A 26,223-nucleotide genomic window follows, 5' to 3' on the forward strand; every position below is an offset into this window, starting at 1 on the left:
ATTTTTGTCCATAAGATCTTCATCCCAAATAGGTCCCAAAGCCCACTTATCCATGAAAGAATCTATATCCGATGTAGGAAAATAAAATTAACATTGTCACATATATCATATCTCATCCTTGCATCATATGCAGGCCCAAACATAGGCTCTACAACAACATGGCAAACATGAAGAGCATCTCCCAAGTGCATCAAGCTACAAGGTAAATCATCATCAGAACAAGCATGTCTAGTAGTTCCCTCGCTAAACCCAACACATATAGCATCATCCAACCCATCTGAATCCCTATAAATCTCTCCACTTTGAACATTGCTATTATCATTATCAAAGCATAACTGTGATCCTTGCAAGCGTTGCTTCCTATATCTAGCGAGTCATTGATCGTTGCATAGTCAAGCATAGGCTCTTCCACACCCCGTGTATCACCGCACGTATTTGCATCATCATGAATGGGCTCCAACAACAAAGCATCATCAAAGGTCACATATCTGCATCACACAAAGGCCCAACATATGCTTCACATGCATTTGTAATCTCTTGTGCTTCATCCTCTTCTTGATCATCCGTATCTTCATACATATCAATAGCTATTCCCTTTTCATGCCACTCTTGTGCTTCAAGCATCTGCACCTCTTCTCCACTAATAACCTGCTTGGTCACTTTTTTCATATCATCACTATCTGCTATACCTGCAGGCACTGCACTTATGCATTGCTTCCAAAGCCTGTAAGTATCCTTTCATGAAGTTACTTCCAAATCTCTTCATCTTCCATTCCTTCTCTTGTGCATAGCATACTACCTCATCAAAGAAAAGAGGGTTCTTTAGTTTCACTTTCAATCTAAGATCCGGCTTAAGGCTTGCAACAAATCTCTCCTTCAAAAGTTATTGCAAAAACAGTAACTGCTGCTTTTCTGGGGAGGTGCGACTACTATTTTTATCTACACGCTCTTTTCCACGCCTCCACTGGCCTATCTATCGTTAGTTTCACAATCAACAATCACTTTCTACCTTCATGCAAATAAACTTCTAGTCCTAGCATGCAAACATGACCTAAGATGCACAATAGTATCAGTTCCACCTAGTTCCTACCACCAGCAGTTCCAAATCGGGGTCCTCGAAATCTGCCTATCACCGTCATCAGGTGCCATAAAAACAACTATCATCAAGGGTCATGAAGACAAGTTCATACAAAGATTGACAGATTTAGTGAGACGATCGAGAAGTTTGGGACACCACTAGTTCCCTGGTACCATCAAAGTCCAAGGAGCCATGAAGTCAAACATTGAGCCCAGTGCCCACTAGTTCCAAAACAAGGTGGAGACAACAAGAGTATCTCAGAGCCACAAAAGAGTTGCACAGGGAGCAGTTATGAGGGAAGGATAGAATATCGCTTGAGGAATATTGGCACATCTAGGAGATTAGAGGTCATCAATGCGTGCACAGTGGAACGATGACGTTGGAGAGGATGTGATAGTCACCAATGGAAGTGGGATGAGGATGGCAAACACCAATAGGACTCGAGCGTGTGCAGGGCCAATAGGATAAGGGAGACAACCACAAGGGGATGTGAAGAAGACAAGGAGAGGAGAGAAGGGGATGATTGTACTGGGAGAATCAATAGGAGTTGAGGAAGGATGCGTAGGGCCAATAGGATAAGGGAGAGAACAACAAGAGGATGTGAAGAAGACAAGGAGATGGGAGAAGGGGATCATTGTACCAAGAAAATCAAGCTGAGAGTGTCATAGGGGAGAGTCTTCAGCTTTTTTTTTTTTGCCGAAAAAACAGTGCTAATTATATTACTTCGAGAACAAGATACAAAAGGTCAGCTTATAGCTGACGGGCTGCGTTCACAAATCGGACACAGCCCTAAAAGGTAGCAAAATAAATCATACTCTCACGGGGGGATAAGACGAGTGTGAATCAACAGCCATCGGGGTGGTGAGTAGTGCCACCGAAGGCCCTGCGTAGTCTGCTCGAAGAAGAGGCCCTGTGTGTCCCAAGCCCGGAGGAAGCGTCTCCGCTTCTCCTGACCGGCCCGGGAGTCTCCCTGAATCTGGTCCCACTGGCCTCTGAGGGTATGAATAATCTCACTCCAAATCTCCGCCATGATCTGGGCAGTCGATAAGGAGGTGCCATCGAGGATCTGCGCGCAGCGCGAGGTCCAGATGTGCCACCCTGTAATGCTGCTAATAATCTCCCAGACTGGCTGCCTCTCCCGAACTCCTGTATCAGCCTCTGCTAGGTGCTGCGGGATACCCTCGAGCGGCCCCCACGTCCCCTGTGTGATAAGGAAAGTGGGGTCCTGCTGGCATGCCTCGAATAAGTGATGAAGACCAGGTGCGGTGCTGCACCAACAGAACGCGCCCCAAGTGATCAATCCTAGCTCTGGTGCTGCGCGAGTAAGAATCCCGAAAGTCCACCTCCACACTTCCTGGGCGCGAGTGCAGCTCCACAGGCAGTGTTTTGGTGACTCCTCATCCGCATGGCAAATCTGGCAGCATCCGTCCTGGCCTATCTGCCTCAACCAGCTCCCCACTGTGGAAGACCTTTGTGGGCAAGAAGCCACAGGAAGTATGAGATCTTCCGCGGCCGCCAGCTCTCCCATAAGGCCTTCCAGAATGCCTGCAAAAAGAACCTGGAAATACCCTGTGCGTACCAGCTGGGTCGCTGGGTGGGGGGGCGGCTCTGCATCCTCCCAAGAACTCACCTGCCCAGAGTCGTGCTGTAGGCAAAGAAGGAAGTCGGCCCCTGTCCTGTCACAATCTCTGGCCACCTCCACTCTCCTGGGTCCCAATCAAGCTCTGACAAGGCCCGCCCCTCCCAGAGCCAGAGACGCCAAAGCTGCATCTGTCCCTGCTCGATGCTAGGGTCGGTACGCCAGACCTTCCCCAAAAGGCCTACGACCCGAACCCTCTGCCATGGGAGTAGGGGGTCGATGAGCGCATCCTCTCTCCTGAGTCGTCCATCCCCAGAAACCGCGAAGAAGGAGATAGAGGAGTCATCCATACGTCCTGCGATCACCAGTGGGATGCCACGGGGGGTGAACTATCCCAGCCAGCGGGCGTCACCAGGCATGAGGACCTGAGGCTCAGGTGGAACCAACCAAATTGCTGGGATCGCGCCGTCGATCTCCGTGCGTCTCGCCTGGGCTCCACGTGCACCTCCAGCTGCGTCTGCAAGATCAGCCGTCTCCAGATGTCTGTACGTATCCCTCCAAACTCGAAGGGACCGGGTTGGCCCCCTCATCCAGCCGTCCCACCTGATATGTGATCTCTCCCCCAACTGAAGGCCCTCGGCATCTCTGACCTGACCGTTCTAGATAAGCGGCTGGCGATCGATCTCCTCCTGACAGCTAGGAGGGGACTGAATGAGACTGAGGCGTTGCCGCCTCCAAACCATGAGGAGGCTACGAACGAGTGGGGAACGGGGCTGAGTGAGCGGGGCGGAAGTGAAGATCCACCTGAGGGACGGTAGCCACTCTCCACCTCGGCGCGGGACACAAGAACCGACTCCCTGCTGAAGTAACATCTTCCACGTCTGCCCCCCCGGGGTCAAACCACGGATGACAAGCTTGCCTAACAAGGCCTGACTCTGAAGCTCTGGATCGATGACCCCCAGGCCACCCTCAGCCTGCGGAAGAATGACTGTCTGCCAAGCAACCCTGGCTCTGGTATCTCTAAGACCATCCTCCCCGGACCAAAGGAAGTTCCGAACCAACCTCCTGAGCTGTGCCACGCTGGATCTCGAGAAACACCAGCAGGAAGCCACATACCAAGCCGTGGCTAGGAGGACCTGGTTAACTACCAGGGCACGACCTGCAAGAGAGAGCTTAGCAGTGCTCCAGAAAGCCAGCTTCCGTCGGATGGAGTCTAGCACCGGGAGAAACTGCTGAGCTGGCGTGATGTCTAGGCCAACCTGAAAGCCAAGGTATCTAGCTGTCTGTCCCCGTGGAATCCATCTGAAACCCAGAAATCGCCCCCACTGAGAACACGCCCCAGGGTCTGTGAGAAAACCAACTGATTTGTTCCAGTTGATTTTCGCACCAGCGGCCGAGCAGAAGACCTCTAGGGCCATCCGCACCCTCTCTAGCATCCTCTCATCGTCCTGGACATAAAGGGCAGTATCATCTGCGTACTCCGAGTCCAAAAGCTCCGTGTCCTCCCGGAGTGGAAGGCGAACACCCCTGATCCCTGTGGACCTCGCCCGAAGGTAGTAAGTCATAGCCTCGGCGAAGAAGAGAAACAGGTAAGGAGCAAGGGGGCAGCCCTGACGCACTGATCTCTCCAAGCTAAAGCGCTCACCCATCCTGCCTCCAATGATGACCCTGCTAGACGCTGTCCTGTACAAAGCTGAGATACCCTGAATCCAACCTGCCGGGAAACCTAGCCGCTCCAGAGTCCCCTCCAAAAAGGACCAGTCCACTCGATCGTAGGCCTTCTCGAAGTCGAGAAGTAGAATGGCAAGGTGTGATCCGCTGTGCTGAGCCCACTCCGCCGCCTCTGAAAAGGTGAAGACATTATCCAGGATACTGCGATCCTGGACAAAGCCTGTCTGAGTGTCATGGATGAGGTCTGGGAGTAGAGGCCGAACTCTGGCGCTGATCATCTTGGCGAGGATTTTGTAGGCAGTGGTAAGGAGAGTGATCGGACGCCACTGGCGGATCTCCTGTCTATCTCCTCCCTTCGGGATGAGGCAAATCAGTCCCGAGGAAAGGCTCTCTGGCATCTGACCGCTGCTGAAAATCCTCTGCAGAGCTGCAAGGAGGGGCTGATGGATCTGGTCCCAGAAGGAGCTGAAGAATGCCCGGGATAGCCCATCCTCACCTGGGCATTTCTGTCCGTCGATGGCCATCAAGGCCTCCAACATCTCATCCATGGTGAACGGTGCCAACAACGTCGCCTGCATGCTAGGCTGGACCAGGGATGGAATGTGCCTCCACACCTCCTCACGGGCACGACTAGCACGAGGGGCAAGCGGCTCCTACTGGAAGAGGGTCCTGTAGAAGTCAGTGGCCAACCCCAGGACCTCCCCCGGATCCGTAACGATGTGACCATCCGCTGTCCTGAGACTCCGAAGCTGATCACCTGCAGCTCTCTGGCTATGCGTCTTGAAGAACTCCCTGCACATCCGGTCACCCTTCCGGGCCCAGAAGGAGAGAGAGGCGTGATAGGAAAACTCTGAGCGACGCTGGAGTGTCTCCTCCAGAAGGGCTCTGGCTCGAAGGGCCTAGATCCGAAGCTCCTCTGAGCCCGGGGAAGCCTGCTGGAGTCGCTGAATGGAGGTGAGGTCCCTCCGAAGAGCTCTCTCTCTGCCCCACCAATCTTGTCGAACCTGTAGGGCTGCGAGCTGGCAGATCTGGCTGGACTCCTGCAAAGCCTGCGCAACCGAGTCAACCAGATCCACGCACTCGCCCCAGTCTCTGTCCCAAAGACTGCAAATACTGCTGCGCACATCCACCCTCGAGAAAATGGAGTCGGGAATCCTGCATGACCGGGGGGGAAGGGCCTGGGCTGCCGAATCTAATGATAGGAGCACAGGCGCATGGTCGGAAAGTGTCGCCCTGGAACTATACCCGCCTGACCGCCTCTGCTGATGGCCCAATCACTGACATAAAATCTATCAAGCCTCTCCAGGAGTCTGCCTCCTTCCCTGCGGAAGCCCCATGAGAAGTCCAGGCTCCCGTGCCAACGCCGGAAGGACGGGTCTCTCCAACTGTCCCTCCCTCCTGTCGCGAAGATGAAAGAGTCCCAAGCTGACTGCTCTGCCTGAGCCATACCTGTGAACTCCGGACCTCTGCCCTGCTGGTCCTCCAAGGTCTCCAGATTGTTGAAGTCACCTCCAACAATCCAGGAATCCATGTCTGGAAGAATCCCTGTAAGTGTCCTCCAGAAGGTGGCTCTGCATCGGAGGTCTGTGGGAGCATAAATGTTGAGGATTCCTATTTTGGATCCCTCCAATTTCAGGCCTACCCAAAGGGCCCGGCCTGGGATCAACGTGCCATGACCGAAAACTCCCTGGGCTAACTGCTCGCACACGGAGGTACAGACACCCCCACTCCTCCCCTGTGCGCCTATCGAGGGCTCAATAAGTGTAGGAACGTCCAGGGAGAACCTTCCCACAGCTATGGGAATGAGCCGCAGAAAGCTTGTGCTCCTGGAGCAGAAGTACATCCAAACGACCAATCACTGCTGGCTGAAGTTCCTGTCGCAAAATGAGCTTCCTGGGACCACGGGTGCCAGAAGAGTGAAACCCGTTCACATTCCAGGATACGAGGTGTAGGCTCATGGAGAGGGATGGGAGGCTGCGAACAACTGTCTGCTCGCGGTCGAAGTCGATGAAGAAGCAGACATATCGGAATGGAGGCGTTGCCGCTTATGAGAAGGTTTGGAGGGGGAGACGGGGTCGTCCTGCCCGTTCTTCAACACCTTCAGCAAAGGCGAGAGGCCTTTGGTGCCATGAGCAAATGCTTTCTCGAGCCAGCTCGAGATCTCTGAAGTAGTCATCCCATAGAAGGTTCGGAGTTTCTGAGGGGACCAAGCTCTGACATCCTGGGGGAGGGGCCATGACAGGGGAGGCCTGAGGATCACAATCAGTCGGAAGCGTTTGGCGGCGCAACGCCACCGCAGGCGCACATCGCCCTCGGACCACTGAGTCTCGAGAAGCTGCCCACCGGACGGGCCTATCCAGGAGCAAACCTGGGCGTGTGTCTGCTCTCTGAGAGCCTCCCAAACCGAGTCGTCTGTCCAGGTCTCGGTGCCATCGCTGAGGAACGTGAAAGCGAAGCTAGGGCCATCCCTAGGGGCCAAGGCGGCAATCTTCCCATCCGCCCCTTTGCGGAGCAGGAAGATACTGATGTCGAGACAAGCCGGGAAGGTCCCAAGGTCGGCCACATCCAAGTAGTCCCAAGGGCCAAATCTGTAAAAGTCTCGAGGAAGCTCTCTCTCCTGAAGCTGAGACCCATCAGAGTCTGCCACTGAGGGGCTAGCGGACAGGGAAGCCTGCTCCAGTGGTGGTGTAGACTCCGGGTGTCCTGCCAGCGGGGAGGGAGGGGGAGGAGGCTGAGGGGTAGGCGACTCAGACTCCACGGAGGCGACTAGCGGAGGAGGTGGAGGAGGAGGAGCGGGGGCTGCCCTCGGCTGGGAAGCCGACGGTGCAGCTAACTCTGTAGGAGAGTCGAGGGAGACGGGGGGGGGGGGGGGATGGGGATGCATCTGGAACTGGGGCTGAGAGGGAGGAGGAGGAGACTGAGGAAGAAGAGGCGGGGGCTGAAGCTGCGGGTCGGGAGAAGGGGGGTGAAACTGGGGAAGGGGCTGGGACTGAGTGGAAAGGGGCGGGGGAGCGGGAGAGAGGGGGATCTGAGGCTCTGAAGGGCGGGCTGCCGTCGAAGAAGAAGCTCTCCCAGGTCCCTGGGGCGGCTGCCTGTCAGGTCTCTGGGGTGCTGCTGTAGGAAGGGTAACCTCTGCCTCCTTGCCTTTATCCGAAATCTTCTTGTTCTTTCCTCTTTTCCTTCTAACCTCGGTCCAACCGCCCACTAACTCTGGACCGGACTCCGACTGCCTCGGCTCCTCCTGACGTGGCTGTCCGGGGGGGGGGCGGGGGCGGAGGGAGCAGGGGCGGGGGGGGTCGAGAAGAGCTGGCGAAACGTGGACAAGCAGCCGCCAAGTGCCCAAAGCCGTGGCACCTCAGGCACTGACCTGGCTGTCCGGTGACTATCATGCTCTGGGTGATGCTGCCGGCATCTGTCACGATCTCGATCACTGCAGGGAGAGTCGCAGGATCTGCCACAGCCACACGGACTCGGGGGGCTCCTGCCGTAATCACCGCGTCGACGAAAGTGTCGTGCATAACCCAGCCAAAGTGGGAGCCCAAGTCCCTGACAATCGGCCGCAGCTCAGCAGCAAGACCTGGAAAAACTAGTGTCACTGGGTGGCGAGGTATACGGAACCGAACATCAAAATCCGCTGCGCTGAATCCACGGTACCACGGGACTATCATGATAATCTTTCCATCCACCGATGTGGGGGAACCGGCAATCAGGTTGCTCGCAGCTTTCTCATTGGAGAGTTTGAGACAGAAGATGCCCCTTCCCATAAGGGCCACCTTCTCAATATGGCCATCCTCTAGCAGGAGAGTGGACTGGAGCCAGTCCCTGATGGCTAATCTGGAGGGAGAGTGTCCAATGACTCTGCCGTAAACAGAGGTACGGGCAAAGTCATTGGCAACCTCCTGAACACGAGATGATTGTTGCTCTGTCAGGATAACGCGGTAGGCATCTGGAGAGGGAGGGTCCGACTGGGCCTCCGGATCCGGGCAGGGAGCCGCCATACCGCCAAGACTAACTGCAAGCTTCTGATGAGGAAAAGGCTGCCACCCAAAAAAGGGGGGTCGAAGCGAGAGGGTGGAGCCTGGGTGTGGAGAGGACGGTTGCGGAGGCGGAAGGTGGAGAGAATGGAGGGCGGAGGACGGAGGGGCGAAGCGGAAGGCAGGGAGGCGGGGGTGACGCGGGGGGAGTGGGGGCGGAGAGTTGGTGAAGTGAGGAGGCGGCGGGAGCGGGGTGAGGCGGGGCGGGGCGGAAGGGTGGGGGTGGCGGGGTGGAGGAGTGGAGCGGAAGGGCGGGCGAGGCGGAGTGAGGGGGCGGGGGGTTCGGGGGCGGGGGGCGGGGTGAAGGGTGCGGGGTGCGGGGAAGACGGGGGGCGGAAGGGCGAGGGGGCGGGGGGTTGGTGTGGCGAGGGGGCGGAGAGGTGAAGCGGGGGGCGGGAAGAGCGGAATGGAGGCGGGGGGGGCGGGTGAAGCGAGGGGGGTCGGGAGGGTGAGGCTGAGCGGCGAGAGGGGGGGTGAGGTGAAGCGAGGGGGGGGGTTGCGTGAGTCGAGGTGAGGCGGAAGGGGGCAAGGTGGAAGGGAGCGGAGAGGCGAGGGGGCGGCTGAGACGAGGGAGGGGGTGAGAGCGGAGGCGAGGGGCGGCGAGGGAGAGGCGAGGTGGAGGGGAGCGGAGAGACGAGGTGGAGGGGAGCGGAGAGGCGAGAGGGCGGCGAGGGGGGTGAGAGCGGAGGCGAGGGGCGCAGCGAGGTGGGCGGCGGGTGAGGGGGAGGGGGGGCGGCGGGCAAGGGCGGAGGGGCAGGGGGTGGGGGTGGTCGAGGCGAGGGGAGGAGCTAGGGGGGGGGAGGTAGAGCTAGCGGTGGGGGGGGAGGGGAAGCTCGCAGGAGCACTACCAAGGTCATAGCTCTAAATGAGAGTCTTCAGCTATGAGATTATCTAGTAACTTATTTAATGAATTTGAAGAGTGATCCACGTGCCATTTGAAAGGTAGTCATGGTGTACGGTGACCAACATCATAACATGATAATAAGTGTTGTCTATGGTCCAATCTTATGTTCCTTAATGCTTTGAGATCATTGTAATTAGCATGTTCTAGGTTTTCAATAGACTCATAAATATTCACTTGTCGCTTCTTTTATGTTATATTCATCTTTTTTTTCATTCTTTTGTCTATTGCACCACAGTAGGAAGTAGGCTTGGGCAGTGTCAGAATGTTTGGAAAAGTTGTGGTGCTATTTGCTTACAATCACATCATCTCAAGATCGGGGTTTGATGATTGATCAAGGCATTCACTTCTTAAATGGTATCATTGAGGAATTGGTGCAACAGAAATAGATTCTTCACAAAAGTTCCACTCCTTATTACCCTCAGGCAAAATGGTATGGCAAAGAGTAGCAATAAAACCATATGCAGTGTTCTAACCAAGCCATGTCTCAATTGTCTAGTAGAGTGGGCTGTGTTGCTACCAATTGCCTTGTTTGCATATAGAATGGCATACAAGGCTAGTGTGGGATATTCCCTTTTTCAATTGGTATGTGGGTTAGGGGCAATCTTGCCTTCTGAACTCCACATTAAAACTATCCAAGAGTTCGAGGATGTCAATGATGAACTTCAGCTTGTCATGCTTGAGTGGTTATGGGACTTGGAAGAGTTGCAAGAACAATAAAAAGAATCTTGCTCATTAGATGTCGCAAGCTCATGTCGCAAGCTCGGCAAAAAGTTAGCACAACCAAAACCTACACTCTCAAGAATAGAAGATTGGTGATTTGGTGGTGTTGTAATCCAGTAACTTTTTGAAGCATAAGCCCAAGTTTATAATTGCACCAAGGCATTGTTGTACAAAAGGGGTGCGCCAAAGATGGCATGATACAAGGGATGCATGTCAACCCTTGGCTTGGCTGGCCGAGGTCACCCATATTTCAAATGCACGTAGTTTTGGTTAAAGCCCATGCGCACACAATTTTGGCCAAGTCCAAGTGCAAGGGCGTGGAATCTCATAATTTGCCTCTTGTGGCCTCCAATGAGCAACGAATATAGATAAAGAGGTTCTTGAACCTAGAGGATTTTGGGGAAGCTTCTTGATTCCGGATATAGAAGCTTATATAAGCAGAATGAGTTACCACGAAAAAGGCCTTTTTATTGTCCTTCCCAATGGGTTTACTCGGTGTGAAGGACTTCAATGCTTTCCCATTGTAAAGGGCTATGCTTTGTATTAAGCCCGCTAGTCTTCTCTCGCCTTTAGGCATTGCTATGGCTTGATGGCCCTTCTTTGTTGTTAGTATTCCATAATAAAGTGAGGAAGCTTACTGCATTGTGCATCCCGAACACATCATTGCCATATAAATGTGACTATGTGTGGATGAGTAGAGTAGTGTTATAAAGTTTAATTCGACAAGAGAGCCTTGGTGGGTATTTGCCTTGGTGGGTATTTGTAGCAAAAAATCCATGTAGCAATGATCAATATGGTGCATGCAAACTGTTTGAGAATCCTTTCAATGGAAATCGGAGTGAACTTGAGAACATTGTGTACACTCGATGACACTCCACCCCAGTAGGATAAGCTAGTAGAATTTTTTCCTCAATGACCTTTTCAGCACTAGTTTAGAGGCCAAGTAACAAAGTTAGGCATGACCAACCATTAGGCCATGATTGGGTAGGAACTAGAGAACAAATCACCAACATTTGGTGGGACACTTGGCTTTTGTGAGTCAATCGAGTGGAAATGTTGTCTCAGCGAGAACTATGTACTCAAGTGAGTATATGTAGAATCCCAAAATGGCTCATCTAGATGCATTTTGTTTATTCCATCTACCATTGTTTATATGCCCGTTGCATTATGCTCCACTTGAATAACTTGTGCCTGTGGATTTTCTTCTATGCCATAGGATTCTTCTTTTATTGAGTTGCAAAACTGCAGGTTCTTCTAATCTCATCTATGTTGCTGCATACATAGCAGTATCCATGCATGCTTGGGCATCTGCAGTCCCCTATTCGACCACGAGAACTAGAGAGAATGAGGCAAAGTGTGAAAGGCATCTGCCCAAAGCATCTTTGCCGCTAAACTAGAAAAGGAAGGCCTCTGCTCTCTCAAGAGAGTGAATACCACCTTCTCTTTGCCACGAAGCCAATTCCACCATGTTGTCGTCAATTTCAATAATCCAAGAATCTACGATTGGGGCCCAAGAGAGTAGTTTGTTCTAGAAAAGGACAAGATCCACTAGACCACCCTTACATCCCCCAATCAAAAGTATGATTCATTGTGCTCTAGGGTGGGGGAAGAAAATAATTTGAAACTGAAATGCAAGTTCCTCCCCTAGTGCCCAAAGCAGGAGACCAAAGGCAACCTTAGAACTATTCACGCCTGCCAGCATAAACTGTGTCATCCCCAAACATTCTCCAAGTCTCCCAGTCCAAGTCCAAGCTTCTAGACAACCTGCGGCTCTGATACCATGTCGCCTTTGCACGTTGCAAAAGCATAAACTTGAGAGAGGGAGTGAGTGAGTGATTGAGTGTGTGTGTGTGTCGCTGGAGGATGTTGTGTTTGATCCTCCTCCAGCTTGATATGTCACTTTTTACTTGGCTACCTCATGACTTTTGCTCTAAGGCTTTACTTGTAAATTTTTCTCTTGTACTTATTGGTGGTTTTGAGGTTTCCCACACAGAAATATAAGATTTCACTAAAAAAAAAGAGTATGTGTGTGTCGAGAATTTCACCCAAAAAAAAAAAAGTGTGTGCGCGCGTGTGCTTTTCGATTGTCTGCAAACTCACTGCATAGATCAAGATGTATATTTGTCCTACATGGACATTTTCCCTTGATGTAATCTTTCAGGTTACCCGTTTTTTTCTGGATAGCTATCTTGTAATATAAAGCACTATGTTTTCACTATATATAAAAAATGTGTGTGTGTGTGTGTGTGTGTGTGTGTGTGAGAGAGAGAGAGAGAGAGAGAGAGATTCTAATGCCTCTTCTATGATGAAGAATAAGGGCATTCGACAGCTTTTGGTTGAAAAAGAAAAAGGCAAAACACAGGTTGCATCGAATGATAATACTCCTCTTTCTGTGCCCTTTACATCTCAACCTCAGGTGAGGGAAAAAACTTTGACTGAAGCATGGCAAACTCCTAGAAAAGTTATCTCGTCTAGGAGACCCTTGCCTTCCAGGACTTGGAATGGTGCATCTTCCAAGGGGAAAACTCCTGGAGAGAATTCTGGAATTGGTATTACTTGGGCTGCAGTGACTGCGAATCGTACTCTATTTCCAAAAGAGGAAGTTGCTGCCCTCTTGGCTTCTCCTCAAGCTGATTCTTCCTCTCAAGGGAGAGGCCCGGATGTTAAGGTGGAAATGCAATCATAGACAGCTTTTTAGCTGCTGCACATACTTGCCTCATATCTGTAAATATGCTTGATCATATCAAATGTGTTACTCTCAATGTACAGGGTATGTGTGATGGTAGAAAATGGAAATATGTGTGGATGTATCTCAACAAATTACAGCCAGATGTAGTCGCATTACAAGAGCATAACCAACACATGTATGCGGGTCAGACTGGGCACTTTGCTGGTTATGACATTTTTTATCATACAATGCCTCATTCAAGGAAGGATTTTTGAATTTGCCTCAGTCTATGCTCCGCAATCTTCGCGCGAAAGCTATGATTTGGGATGCTATGCAAACTTATCCATGGAGAGATTATGCTTTCATCTGTGGTGACTTTAACAATGCTCCACAACACAGAGATAATACCTCAGGTAACACTCATATGTTGACCTTTGAAAAGCAGGCATGGTCTCAAATTTTGCTTCAGCTTAGCTTGGTTGATCTCTGGAAGGAATTACAACCCATGCTGCCACGCTACACCTTTCAGCATAATGCCCAATTATCAGGTACGTTGGATAGATGGTATCGAGTTAATCGGCAGCATTGTGATAATTTTACTTGTAAACTTTGGATTGACCATGCCTTCACACATTCGGATCATGCGCCTCTTTGGTTAAGGCTCTCCCTACATGCTTTTCCAGATGACAGATTGCCTTGCACAAGGCTACTACTGATAAATAATAGTTATTTGGAGCATGTTGATTTTAAAGCATTAGTTTGTGATGCCATTCAGCCACTTTCTCATCAGACACATATAGATCTTGATTATGCATGGCAAGCTTTTGTTGCTAGAATGCAAGCTGCTATTCAGGATTATGGCAAATATCATATGAGAGCAATACGGGAGACTATTGCTCATGCCAAATACACTTGCCAAGATTTGATAGAGCTTGGTCATCTGAGGCCTTTGTCTTTGGAAGAAAACATGTTGCTATGCCAGGCTTGATTTTGTCTCCAATCTAATGATAAAAGAAAGCTCATTAAATGGGAAACACGCTCTCGACATAAAGCTTTTCTTGATAAAGGTTGCTCCTCAAAGCAATTTTTTAAAAGCTTGCATTACAAGCGGCGGGCAGAAAATATTTGCCGGATATGGATGCCTCATGGTGCCTGGTCTTCATCTCGCTCAGAACTTGCAGCTGCTTGTGTGCAACACTTCTCCTTTAATTTTGGGCATGTGGATCCTCCTTCTCAGATTGTGTCTACACGGCAACTTCTTTTACAGCATGCCCCTTCACAGAAAGTGAATTGTCTGATGCAGTTAAATCTTGTGGTAGATGGAAATCTCTAGGACGGGATGGTCTCACTGTTGAATTTTTCCTGGCTTTTTGGGATCTTCTGAAATTTACTCTGCTGTGCATGGTTAATTCAGCTTGGGAAAATCAGCACATGCCAATGTCATGGAAAAAAAGGACTTGTGAAGCTCCTTCCTAAGAAGCAATTATGTGATTCACTCTGATTGGAGACCAATCACGCTTATGCCGGTCATTTACAAAATCATAGCCAAAATGCTTGCAGACCGTATCAAAGGTTATTTGCATGAGGGTCCTTCTCAATATGGGTTTATCCCTCGTAGGCATATCACAGACAATATTGCAAATGCTTATGTTGGGATGGAATATGCAAAATACACACAGCAGGATGTTCTACTCTTGTAGGAGAATATTGCAAAAGCTTTTGATACAGTGCAATGGGAATTTATCTCGCAAACCATGCGAGCTTTGGGGTTTGGAATAAAAATGCAGCAGGTTATCTACTGGCTCCATGAGGACAGCAAAGCTGCCTATATTCTCTCTGGAGACATTTTTGAAGAATGGACTCTTCTTTGTTCGGTCCGTCAGGGATGTCCCCTTAGTGCTTTGTTGTATGCCATTGCTACACATCCTATGTTGTAATACATAAATCATCTAGTGGATACAGGAATCCTTCATGGCTTGGAAATGGCAGAAAATCGTAGCATGGTTGCTCAAGCCTACGCTGATGATTCCTTTTTCACCCCAAAGAATACTCAGAATGATCTTTCCGCTTGGATGCAAGCTCTTTCGCTCTATGGTTTGGCATCTGGTCTTCATGTGAATTTTCAAAATTCCAAGCTGCTCCCCTTGCATTCTAAAGACTGGCATGGTCTCTTATGGCCAGGGGAAATAATTCTACCCACTCAGATTGTTCGTCATCTTGGTTACCCTTTGGGTTGGGGGATCACCCGTCGTCAGCAAATTGATTGGGTGCTTGTCAAGCTTAGAAAAAAGATTAAATATTGGAAACTAGCAACTTGGCCATTGCATGTTCGACTTCGAATAGAGCAGTCCATTCTAGTGGCCTCTATTCAATTCTATTTGCTTCTGATCATGTTCACTAAAACGGACTTTCATGTCTGTAATCATGGAACTCTTTTGGCCATCCAAGCATGGCCGGAAAAGTCTAAGACTGCTTTCAATGCATGGAGGTCTTAAAATCATTGATATCCAGGTGCACATCCGTTCCCACAAAGGGAAAATGCTGCTACAATTTATGCAAGGTGATCAGGCCTTGGGCTGTTATGATACGTTCTCTGTTACAACAAATCAATACTTCTGCCTTTGGTCACTGGCAACCCACTCATTGGGACTTCTTACTTGGTTGCTTTGATGGTACATTGCATGGTTGCCCTTTGGTCTCCAACTTGCTTCTTGATTGGAAGCACGTCCTTTCTCACTTGGAATGGCATGGCCGTGATTCTTTGATAGGTAATTACTTGATGGCTGAAAGCATTCACTGGTCAAAAGCTTTTCAGCTTCCACTGGCTTTACACGAACCTAGACATTTCACTGGTCAAAATCTTTTCAGCTTCCACTGGCTTTACACGAACCTAGACATTTCTATTTTATTACTTTCAAAGGAATTACTTATGTTGCGGATGTCATGATGATGGAACTATTTTACCTTTTTCTCTTGCAGCCACACGGTATGGCTTGGGATCTCATATCGTCCTCTATGGCAAAAAATTACTTGTATGCTTTTGCCTTCAGGATATACTTTATGATGAAATGTTTATGAGAAGCAGAGCATACAGTTCTTTGTAGTTGATTTTGTCACGATGATCATGATGGTTATTCATCTGATGATGATACATTTTATGATGCATTGTCTGAGTTAGAGTAGGATGATCTAGATGATGCTCCAATGCAAGTGCATACTTGTACTCTTGTACCTATGGTGGATCACTCCAGTTTGATGATGTATTCCTTGATGAATGATCCAACCATCCATGAGTTCTCCGATGTAGTTGATTAGATGCTACTTTGCATGGTTTTATTGTGATGATGATCTTTCACCATGTTCTTGATGATAGGCTATTGTTGGCCTATGATGCAGTTGATGGAGCTGCATCGACATATTTACATGCAGACATCAATTTTTCTATGTGCTTATGTTTTCTATTGAAGGCTTTTGCTTTAACATGAATACTACCGTTGATGCCATACCAAAGGAAGTCACCAGAAAGTGGCAAAGATCAACAAATATAAGCAAGAATACCTACCTTACAAGTAAAAGTCTAAACATCTACAAAGTATCTTGGACACTATGGAGAGTGGTGAGTAGGAGCAGCCCCCTGCCACCACAGCTTGGTTTTCTCGCTTCAGCATATATTTTTTATTCAACAAATACCCTTTGTTTTCCGGAGAAAAGAACCATCTACTAGTAACATGAAACAACACAATACAAAGAGTCGGCAATTGGCCAGGCATGAAAAATGCCAGCTGTCCTACAGCCTGCCTAGCAAGGTACCAGCTCACCACCTAGGGTAGAAGTGTAGACAACTAGTGCCAAGGTCTATACAACCAATGGATCACTTTATCCATAGAAAATGTGGGTAGGCCAAACCTTGCAAAGGCACTCCTAGAATCCTCCAAATCTTGCTTCAAGATGGCGCTCAAAATGTGGAGATATCATTTCTCCTCGCAGGGGGGAAAAAAAGGATGTGGATGATACATGATAGATGTTGACAAGGGTGGCACAAGGCAAACATGCAGTCTTGATACCTCCCATCATTAAGCTGCATCTCACCACCCAAATGTTCAAAGTGCTGATGCTGGCCACTATCAGACACTATCCTATGGTGAGAAATCCGGATGCTATTAGGAGGGGTGGAGCTGAGCCCCGGATGTCTTGGCTTGTAACTCTCTGCAAGAGAGATCATGTCATCAATGGCGAAAATGTTGCACGCTTCCATCAACTAAGCAACCATGTCCCACATGAACACCGATCGTATTCATCTCAACCACATAATAATCATATGCTACTTGGCAAATCCCTATGCTACTTAGCATCCCCATAGGCAATGCAAGATAGTCTCCATGACCCTTACTGAGTAGCAATGGTAGGTGCCATCTACCTGCATTTGCTCCAACCTAGAGGCCATGCGAAGACCTCCATGTGCTATCATGCAAAAGAAATAGAAGATCTTCATCGGTTAGAGACTAGTCCATAGACATGACCAAAACCTGTGAATAACTAAGGGGCCCAAGGTACAGCTACCTATTGAAGGTGCCCACCGATACAAAATGGTGTAAGAGAAGGATGTAATCTGCGCCATCGTCTCTATCTAGCCCACCTTGGATTGCCAACACCACTCTCCAAGATCCCACTCTACCTCCCTCAAAGATCGGCCCTCCAAATCCATAGCCTCTGTATATTAAGCATACATGGTTGGGAGATCAATACACACCTCCTCCCTAACCATCCCACTACTCTAATCCTCTATAACTCTAAAGAGTCTAACACATCAACCTTCTATGTCATTTGGTGGAAGTACCTCAAGGAGTAGTGTCCCTCCTAAACCAATAGTGAAGACGATCGGGTCTACCAACCATCCTCTATTTGCTATCTAAAAATCATAGTGCAGGAATAAGGTTGAAAGGGGTACACATATCCTAGAGAATTGGCATCCCCATTGAGCTTATGTGGTGCCAGTGCCCCTTGACGCAACCCGCCCTCCAAGCCTCTAGAATATTCTATAACATCCTGCTTATTAGCTCGGCTCAAATGTGCCAATGCTTCCACTTGCTATTCTGGCTACTAGGAGAACCGGTTCCATTCTCCCAAAAATCTAGTATGACCATTGTCCCACTTCGTCCGATTAATATGTGTGCGCTGCTAAAGATAGGATCGAGTACCTCCAGGTGCCAAACCAAGGGCTTCCACTCTTAACTCCTCACTGCATTGGGGGTTTTCCCAGGACTAAGAGGTTCCGCCACACGCTCATGAAGCTTCACATCAATGGCATCCCCTTCCATGTGAGAGGGGCCAATGTGAAGATCTGACAATAAGATTGCTACCACTTTTCCATGTGTGAGGAGTTTTCCTTAGAAGCCCTCGCCATGGGCAACATTGAGCTTGGGATCTACTTTGCATCTTTGGATCAATAATTCACAAAGACCCTTTTGTTTAGGGCAAGATCACCATCTGCTAGGCAACCCTAGATTGAGTATTATGTGTGCCATGACATCCGAACCTACCCCCACGAAGTTGCACACCAAGTGCTTAAGCTTCCAATGCATCTACATGAAAGCACCACCAAGAGGCATTTATCAAGCCATGGCCAAAAGGACTTGGTTCACAATAAATTCTCTCCCTACCAAAGAAAGTTGGCCAAGCTCGAGTACAAAAGCTTATGTTTAGCACACTCTAGCATTGGAGCAATCTGTTTATATATATATATATATGTAGCAACTTATATCCTAGGTATCTTGACAAAACCCTGCACAAAAAAGTGAGAGGCTAACTCCTCCTCCCTAAGCCTCTTAATGGAGGCCAAATCTCATTAAGAGGCCAAATCTCTCCTAAGTGCCTGTGCTCTCTCTTGGAGGCTTGTTTGTGCTACAACACATGGGCCTAAAGCGTTGTACTACTACTCTCACTAGCATCTACCATCCAACTAGCCCATCCATCCTATAGGAGGGCATCCTCAACTCTACTCTGTGCCATGGTCTATTAAGCCTCCTACTTCAAAGCATCTAAAATCCTTGACCTTCGTGGGGGAACCCCTACCGTAGTTATTCCAAATGTGTAAATGGAGAATGGTCTGAGATCATCGATGACAATAGCATACCTCTGAATCCATCCCTATGCATGGACCAATCACCAATGTAGAACATATCCAATCTCTACAAGAGCCCATCATGCCAGCGTTGGTCAAAGGAGTACCTGAGGCTCCCTTGCATCTTGGTAAACTTTGCCTCCCACCAAGGATCACGGCAAAGATGACTCTAGTAAGTTTGTGATTTGAATAGTACTCATTCCACATGATGGGCTGTCTACCCTCTCATCTTGAGTCTCACGGAGAACCAATGAGAAGAATGTGTGACAATTACTATGGACGTGATCATGGCTGCATAAGATCAACCTAGGGATAGAATTTCCTACACACATACCAATATCCTAGATATCAAACAAGCAACCTACAATAAATTAAATATAGAGCTTGACCATCATGCAGCTGCATGGTTGAGTAGATTATTGTAAGGTACAAATTGTTTTGAGGTAGGACAACCTACAACAATATAGTATGATATTTAGCAAGAACAACCACTTGCAAAGAATCCAATATATCATTCAAGAGAAAAACATGTTGGTCTCAAAGAACATTTCATCATGCTTAAAACATTACTTGGTGACATCACACATTAGAATTATGTTAGCGTAGATAATTTTGCACACATCTTTAAGATCTTGGCTTAACTTAGAGGAAAGCAAGTAACATGAATTCTACATACCAAGGGATGATATCTAGGAGATAGTCGTCAAGATCATAACTTGGCATTTTGTCTTGCAAGGATGCATGCTCATGATGGGGAGGTAGAAAAGGTTCACCTAGAGCTACCCTTTTCAATATATAGCTTAACATCGTATTTATCTTGCAAAGCTGGTGAGGTTCAACAAAAATCTCTCCACGTCATGCATGTTTCCATATGGCCCAGCCCACCGAAACTTCTACATTCTTACCGATCAAGAAATCCTACATTCCACCACACACTGGCTATTAGTGCTCACTCTAGTGTTACCCTAGGTAGTGTGCTAGAACCTTGAGAAGCAGGCTATAATCAGCTGTTGTCTCTCCATTTTGTTAGTGCCCTTGAAAAGAGCTGATCTTTGTATCGTATTTCACAAGCATAATATAATTGGATCTTTTTTATTGAATGAATTGTTAAAAAAGAAAGAAAATGGCGAGTAGTGTTTGATGGCGATGCTAAGGGAATCAAAGTTATATCTAGACCACCATTGCACACAACAATAATGAAGAAAGAGAACTATCACAACCGAGAGAAGATCAACCTTCAGAGATCAACCAAAGTAGAGAAGCTGCCAGCCAAAATAGCATATGATAAAGTAGGAAGTTCATCTAGAGAGGTAGAGACATTTAGTTATGCTTTGCTGACATTACTAATGCAAGTGGAAGCAATAGTACTATGAGCGTGCCTTTGACACAGATATAATGGCAAGAAGGGACAAAAATACTTAAAAATCACAACAGGTGGGACTCAATGCCCTTACCATCAAACAAGAAAGGATGCAATGGCAAATGGATACATACAGCAAAGAAAAAAACATTTAAAGTTACAAATGCAGACAAATCCAAAGGGCTTGCACATACAAACGGTCAAATTTATGAACAGGGTAAACACGAACGTCACGGCTATTTCTCAATGTCAAGTTGCCACTTTTGGCAACAGTGTAACAACTCTCAACAGCACGATGCAACAATGCACTAACTCACAGCACCTAACCTCAGGATTGACACTCGCTAATATAATTAAAGTCCTTAGTGCTTAAGTTAGGGAGTGCAGCATTGCTGTGAGTTTGTCTGTTGCTGCATCATAATGTTGAAAGCTGCTACACTGTTGTGCAGCTGCTACTTTTCTTCATTAGCAAGTGTCAGGCTGATACTCCTGATACTCCCTAATATAACATGGTATCAAAGTAATGTGTGTTTTGACATCGATTAGTGCACATGGAAATCAGCTAACACAACAAGTTCGTGTACAAAATTTTAGCACTGATATGCATGGTGTTGAGATTGCATCTCAATATTAGCTGCCCCTAGGGAGAGGCAGGGAGGATAGCAATGAGAAAAATTGTGTTGTAGGGAGGAGACGCCAAGAGGCCCCTCAAAGGCTTGCTGTAAGAACCGTGAGCTTGCCCCTTATTTCACTAGCTTAACTGCCATCTTTCTTCTTGATATTTGGCACCAAGTGTGGTAAGCTGCATGTAGATATCAGGCATAAAGTGCCAGCACGAAGCTCCTAGAACAAACATTGCAAGGCTAGCCACAATATTTTGGGGAGTGATTGGTATGGAATTGCTGATATGCAGCCTTTTACACTTCACCAAATCTTCTTTAAGATGCAAAATAATATTATAGCAATGTAGTACTTACAACTTTGCAAGTGTGGGCATATTATAGAAGCTTGGAGGTATAGATCCACCAAATTGATTGTTATCTAACTGTCTGAAACATCAAGGGAATCCACACAAAAAAAGGATTTGTTAATAAAATCACATATATCACTACAAAAGTATAATAAATCTGTTGCTTCTCTCAACATTCAGATTTTTCCAGTCTTTTGTATATCTGTAAGGAATATTAGACAAATCTATGGTTTCAAATTTAAGGGATCCAGAAAATTTTACAAGATTCGTAACGAAGAGATATTGGAGAGGTCTGCTGGAATTGGCCCACTCAGCATGTTATTATCCAACAATCTGCAGAGACCATAAGAAAAAATGTGAGATGCATAGCTGTGACCAAGATGTATACCTATGTCCTTGTACATGCGTTTTGGGAAATGGAACATCATTTTAGATTACTGAAATAGAGAGGACTTACAAGTGCAACAATTTTGGAAGTTGGCCAAGCCCAGAGGGAATCATCCCATTCAAAGAATTGTTATTCATGTGGCTGTGCATAGAACCCCGTTGTTAAATTCTAATCAGAGCAAGCGAAATCCCACTTCGTGATCTCTACTTTTGCATTTGTCCAGAAATATAGTTGCACCAGATTAGTTGGCTCTTCTAAAACCAGATAGAGTAACCATTGACCAACTCGATAGTTGCAAACATCAGGATCGACCCTATGAATGTCTTTATCATACTCAAAATCACAAAATTCCAAGGAAAGCTTAATTGCTACCCCTATAAACTCATTTATAGAATTGATTTTAGAAAAGAGCGAGATTTGGATACAAACCATTTTTACGAAGTGCATGAGGGAGGAGGTGTACTTACAAGTGAAGTGCATTATTCAGATTTTGAAAGCTCTGTGGGATAGAGCCTGAAATTTTATTTTGATCTATCTGTAACCTAATCAGATTTGGAAGATGGCCAAGGGAATGTGGCAGCAAGCCAAAAAATTGGTTTCCATTTAATAATCTGCAAACAAAATATAAAGGTGAACTCAGGTACTTGTTACTTGTGATGCACTGTATTTAAATCCCTAGTATCCCTTAGAATAAACAAAAGTTCTGAAATGTGGTGCACCAACATAGCATGCAGAAAAGTTCTTCAGAACTGAAGAGCACATAAGAACAAAATGATAATCGCGAAGGCTGGTTTACACAAAGAGAAACCAGACTATTAAACCATTAAATCAAGACAAGATCCTAGCTACAAAATCAAGGATTACTGTCCTCCAGATTGTCCATCCTTTGAATACCTTTCGCTTTACGTTTTCTCTTTAAATAAGGAATCCAAGGTGAAAGGTGACTTCAAAGACCATTAAAGGTGCTGTTGTGCATGTTATGTTCTTTTCTGATAGGACTGCAAAACAATTTTAATAGGTTTGGTACATTGATCAAAGTTCTTATTAGGTGTGGATCATTGGGTTCAAGATCCCAGTAATTGTGAAAAGAGAAGATTTGAAGTTCTGAGATCCCTATATTTTTTAAAAGTTAAAGAAAAGAAATCCAGTTTTTGCCAAAAATTATCTATCTTTATCAATAAAGACACGTCAAACAACAAAAGAAAATCCTTTTTTGTCAAAAAATATCTATCTTCATTAAGTAAGACATGTCAAGTATCCTATCTGGATTAAGCAACTCTCACTCTAAATACAATAGCAACTTAAGGCCAAAACAACCAAAACAAAAATGGCACGTAAAGCGAGAACATGGCAAATGGTAAAGCCAAGTAATACCTTGCTCATCCATGGAAGGAGGAAGTTGTCTGTTAATCCTAATCAAGGCTTCCCACAGATTCTAAGTTGCCTAAAAGTCATCCCAACATCCCTGCAAATATAAAAAAATTTGTGTATGAAATCAGACCATGTGGATGCTGAGTACTTCTCAGTGGACATGAGATGATCCTATGGAGCCTGGAAGCAACATTCCTTCCATAGATGCCAAGGACCTAATCTGACATTAATCTCCAAATGATGTCACTGCCTTGAAGCAAGAAAGAGGCCATGCGGGCCAACCGGTGCTCACAAATCTTTTTTTTTTGGCAAAGAAAGGAACCTTCTATTAATGTTTGAAAGATTTCATGCAAGACAGCAGCCCCGAAGGTGCTGAGTATGGGAAAAACCGGAAAAGGCTGAAAGAAAGAAACCAGCCTGTTCCAGAGAAACCCAGCTCACTGCCTAGGGGATCTCTGGAACTGGGGCTAACAGCCAAGTGGGGGGACTATACAGCCAGTGAATCCCTTGCGGAGTGAAGATGCAGAAAACTCATGCAGGCCAAGCCTTGCAGAAATGAGCACGCCTCTCGATAGTCGCCCTGGAGCCTAGAGTCCCCCACTCCCAAGTGGACCGTAGAGTGTAAATGACATCCTGCCATATGGCAAGTAGGGTAGCCGAGGGTGGAACTGGGTGCTCACCCACCATCACAAGACTGCAGCAAGCCACCCAAATGTTCCAAGCCGTGATGCTGGCTACCACCTCCCAAACACTGTCCTCCCTAGGAGAAGGAGGAGCTAGGCTATCAAGAGGGAGACTGCCTCGTGGAGTGCAATCCTCTGTATGCTCTGACCCTGTATCCGGTAGGCTGGGAAGATCTCATCAATCTGAAACGCATGTCCTCCCTCTGTCAACCAAGCCACCATCCCCCAGGTGTAGTCTCTATGAAGACTCTGCATACGTGTCATGATCCTGAGGGCTCCCATACAGATCCTCGCCGCGCTACGACAGCTCCACAGGCAATGCGGGATAGTAACTAGGACACCATCGGAGCAACAATGGCACTACCCCTCCACTCGCATCTGCTCCAACCATGGTCCGATGGGCAAGCCTCCGTGGGCAGCCAGCCAGAAGAAGTATGAGATCTTCCTTGGCCGCAAGCTGGACCACAACTGCGTCCAAAACCTGGAGCGAACATCCTGGGGCACTCTCTGCATCACCCAATGTCTCTGAGGGGGTCCACTTCTACGAGTCCATCTGAAGCCTCCTGCCAATCCGTGTGGTGTGGGAAAAGAAGGGCACCTCATCCATCCACCGGCTCAGCTAGGCCGCCCTTGGAGGACCAGAACCACTCTCCTGGATCCCACTGGACCTCCCTCAGGGGTCTACCCTCCCACAGCCAAAGGCGCCATCTAGAGGCGTCTTGCTCTGAGATACTGGGAGGGTCAATGTGCCACTCCTTTCCCAAACATCCTACCACTCTGATCATCTGCTAGTGAATCCCATCAAGACTCCCATCCATCTCGGGGTCTCTCTCAATGAGTGGCTGAAGTAGGTCTCCACGTCCTACACGGAAGAAGCCGGGGTGCATGTTGCCGCGTTGCATCAACATCCTCAAGGAAACACCAGTACGAGAAAACTACCCCAACCATCTGCTATCTCTCCAAACATGAAGTCCTTCCCACCAGGACTCAAGAATGGCTAAGTCAATCTCGCCCATCCGCTGCCCTGTCCCTCGCAGATGCGCTAGGGTGTCAAACCTCGCCTCTGCCTCCATAGGTAATCTGCTCCAACGGCCAAAGGACCCTGCTGCACCACTGTCCCACTGTGCCCAACCAATGTGAGTCCGCTGTCCGAGCATACATCCCTCCTGATCTCTGATCTCTAGGTACCACAGAAGGGGCTGGCGCTCAAACTCCTCTCGGCATCTGGGCGAAGCACAAATGAGACCCCCTGCCAGTCTCTGCCAGACCCTGTGAAGGCTCCTCATCAGGGGGGAGCCCTTCCCCGTAAGGGGGGCCTCTGAGAAGATCCATCTGTGTGAAGGCTGCCACTGTCCCCCAGTGTGTGGGGTGTTCCTTAGAAGCCCTCGTTGTAAGAGGAGCTTTCAAGGCTCTGCACCTGGGGTGAGGCCACGAACCACCAACTTGCCAGAAGGGCTCTGCTCTACATCTCCGGATCAATGATACCCAAGCCTCCCAGCGCTTGCGGCATGATCACCATCTACCAAGCTACTCGGGCCCTAGTGTTCCTCGTGCCATTTGAACCTGCCCAAAGGAAGTTTCGTACCAACCGTCGGAGCTGCCCAATGCATCCTCTGTGAAAGCACCAACAGGAGGCGATATACCAGGCCATGGCAAGACTGACCATGTTTGCCACTAAGGCGCAACCTGCTAAGGAGAGTTTGGCCGAGCTCCAATAGAGAAGCTTGCGTCGAACACACTCTCAAGGACCGGGGCAATTTGCTGCTCTGCTGTAATGTCAATACCCACCTAGCATCCGAGGTATCTCGTTGTCTGGCCCTGCGGTATCCATCTGAAGCCAAAGTCACTCCCCCACCCACGGATCTCTTGTGTCTCCTCAAAGCCTGTGAAGAAACCTATAGATTGCATCCAGTTGATCCGTGCTCCCAAGGCCTCACAGTAAATAGCCAGGGCGCCCCTGACTCTCTCCAGACTCGCTGTGGTGCTCTCAACATACAAAGCCGTGTCATCTGCAAACTCCGAGTCAAGTAGCTCCTCCTCCTGTCTGATTGGGAGCCTCAACCCTGTGAGACCCACCACTTGTGATCTAAAGTAGTAGCCCAAAGCCTCCACCACAAACAAGAAGAGGAAGGGAGCGAGTGGGCAGCCCTGGCGGACTGAGCGAGAGAGAGGAAAGGCTTCTCCCGTGTGACTAGAGCTCCCTACATATAACGTTGAGACTCCTCTGACCCATATGTCTGAGAAACCCAATCTCCTCATAGTGCCCTCCAAGAAGGACCTCTCCACCCTGTCGTAGGCCTTCTCAAAGTGCAAGAGAAGGACAACCAGCGGCTGTGACTCCTCCCTGGACCAATCCACTGCCTCCCAGAACGTGAAGATGTTGTCCAGGATGCTGCGCTCCTGGACAAACCCAGTTTGTGTGTCGTGGATGATATCGGTAAGATGAGGCTGAAACCGCAAACTCAAGACCTTGGCGAGGATCTTGTATGCAATATCAAGCAAAGTGATCGGCCTCCACTGTCGGATGTCTGACTTGTCTCCTCCTTTCAGGATCAAACAAATCCACCCCCTGCTCATGGACTGGGGGAGAAAGCCTGTGTCAAAAAACTCCTGGCAAGCTAAACGGAAAGGGGTGAAGATAATCTCCTAGAAGCTTCGAAAGAAGGCTAGAGTCAA

The 26,223-nt window shown here is 48.1% G+C and overlaps 1 protein-coding gene across 1 annotated transcript in view; it reads right to left on the minus strand.

The window, feature by feature from the left end:
- The window catches only part of LOC147894433 (putative LRR receptor-like serine/threonine-protein kinase At1g06840), an 81,228-nt gene that overhangs the window by 26,965 nt on the left and 28,040 nt on the right, over positions 1–26,223 (minus strand). Inside the window, exons 5-8 of the mRNA XM_087384415.1 lie at positions 21,961–22,104; positions 21,563–21,634; positions 21,367–21,438; positions 21,113–21,184 (exon numbers count right to left, since the gene is read on the minus strand). Coding sequence (XP_087240541.1) covers positions 21,113–21,184; positions 21,367–21,438; positions 21,563–21,634; positions 21,961–22,104 — 360 coding nt within the window. The remainder of the gene's footprint in view (positions 1–21,112; positions 21,185–21,366; positions 21,439–21,562; positions 21,635–21,960; positions 22,105–26,223) is intronic.

Source organism: Dipteris shenzhenensis, chromosome 14 (genome assembly GCF_047967505.1).
Source record: "Dipteris shenzhenensis isolate YYH24624 ecotype China chromosome 14, Dip_SZ_1.0, whole genome shotgun sequence".
Lineage (NCBI taxonomy): Eukaryota > Viridiplantae > Streptophyta > Polypodiopsida > Gleicheniales > Dipteridaceae > Dipteris > Dipteris shenzhenensis.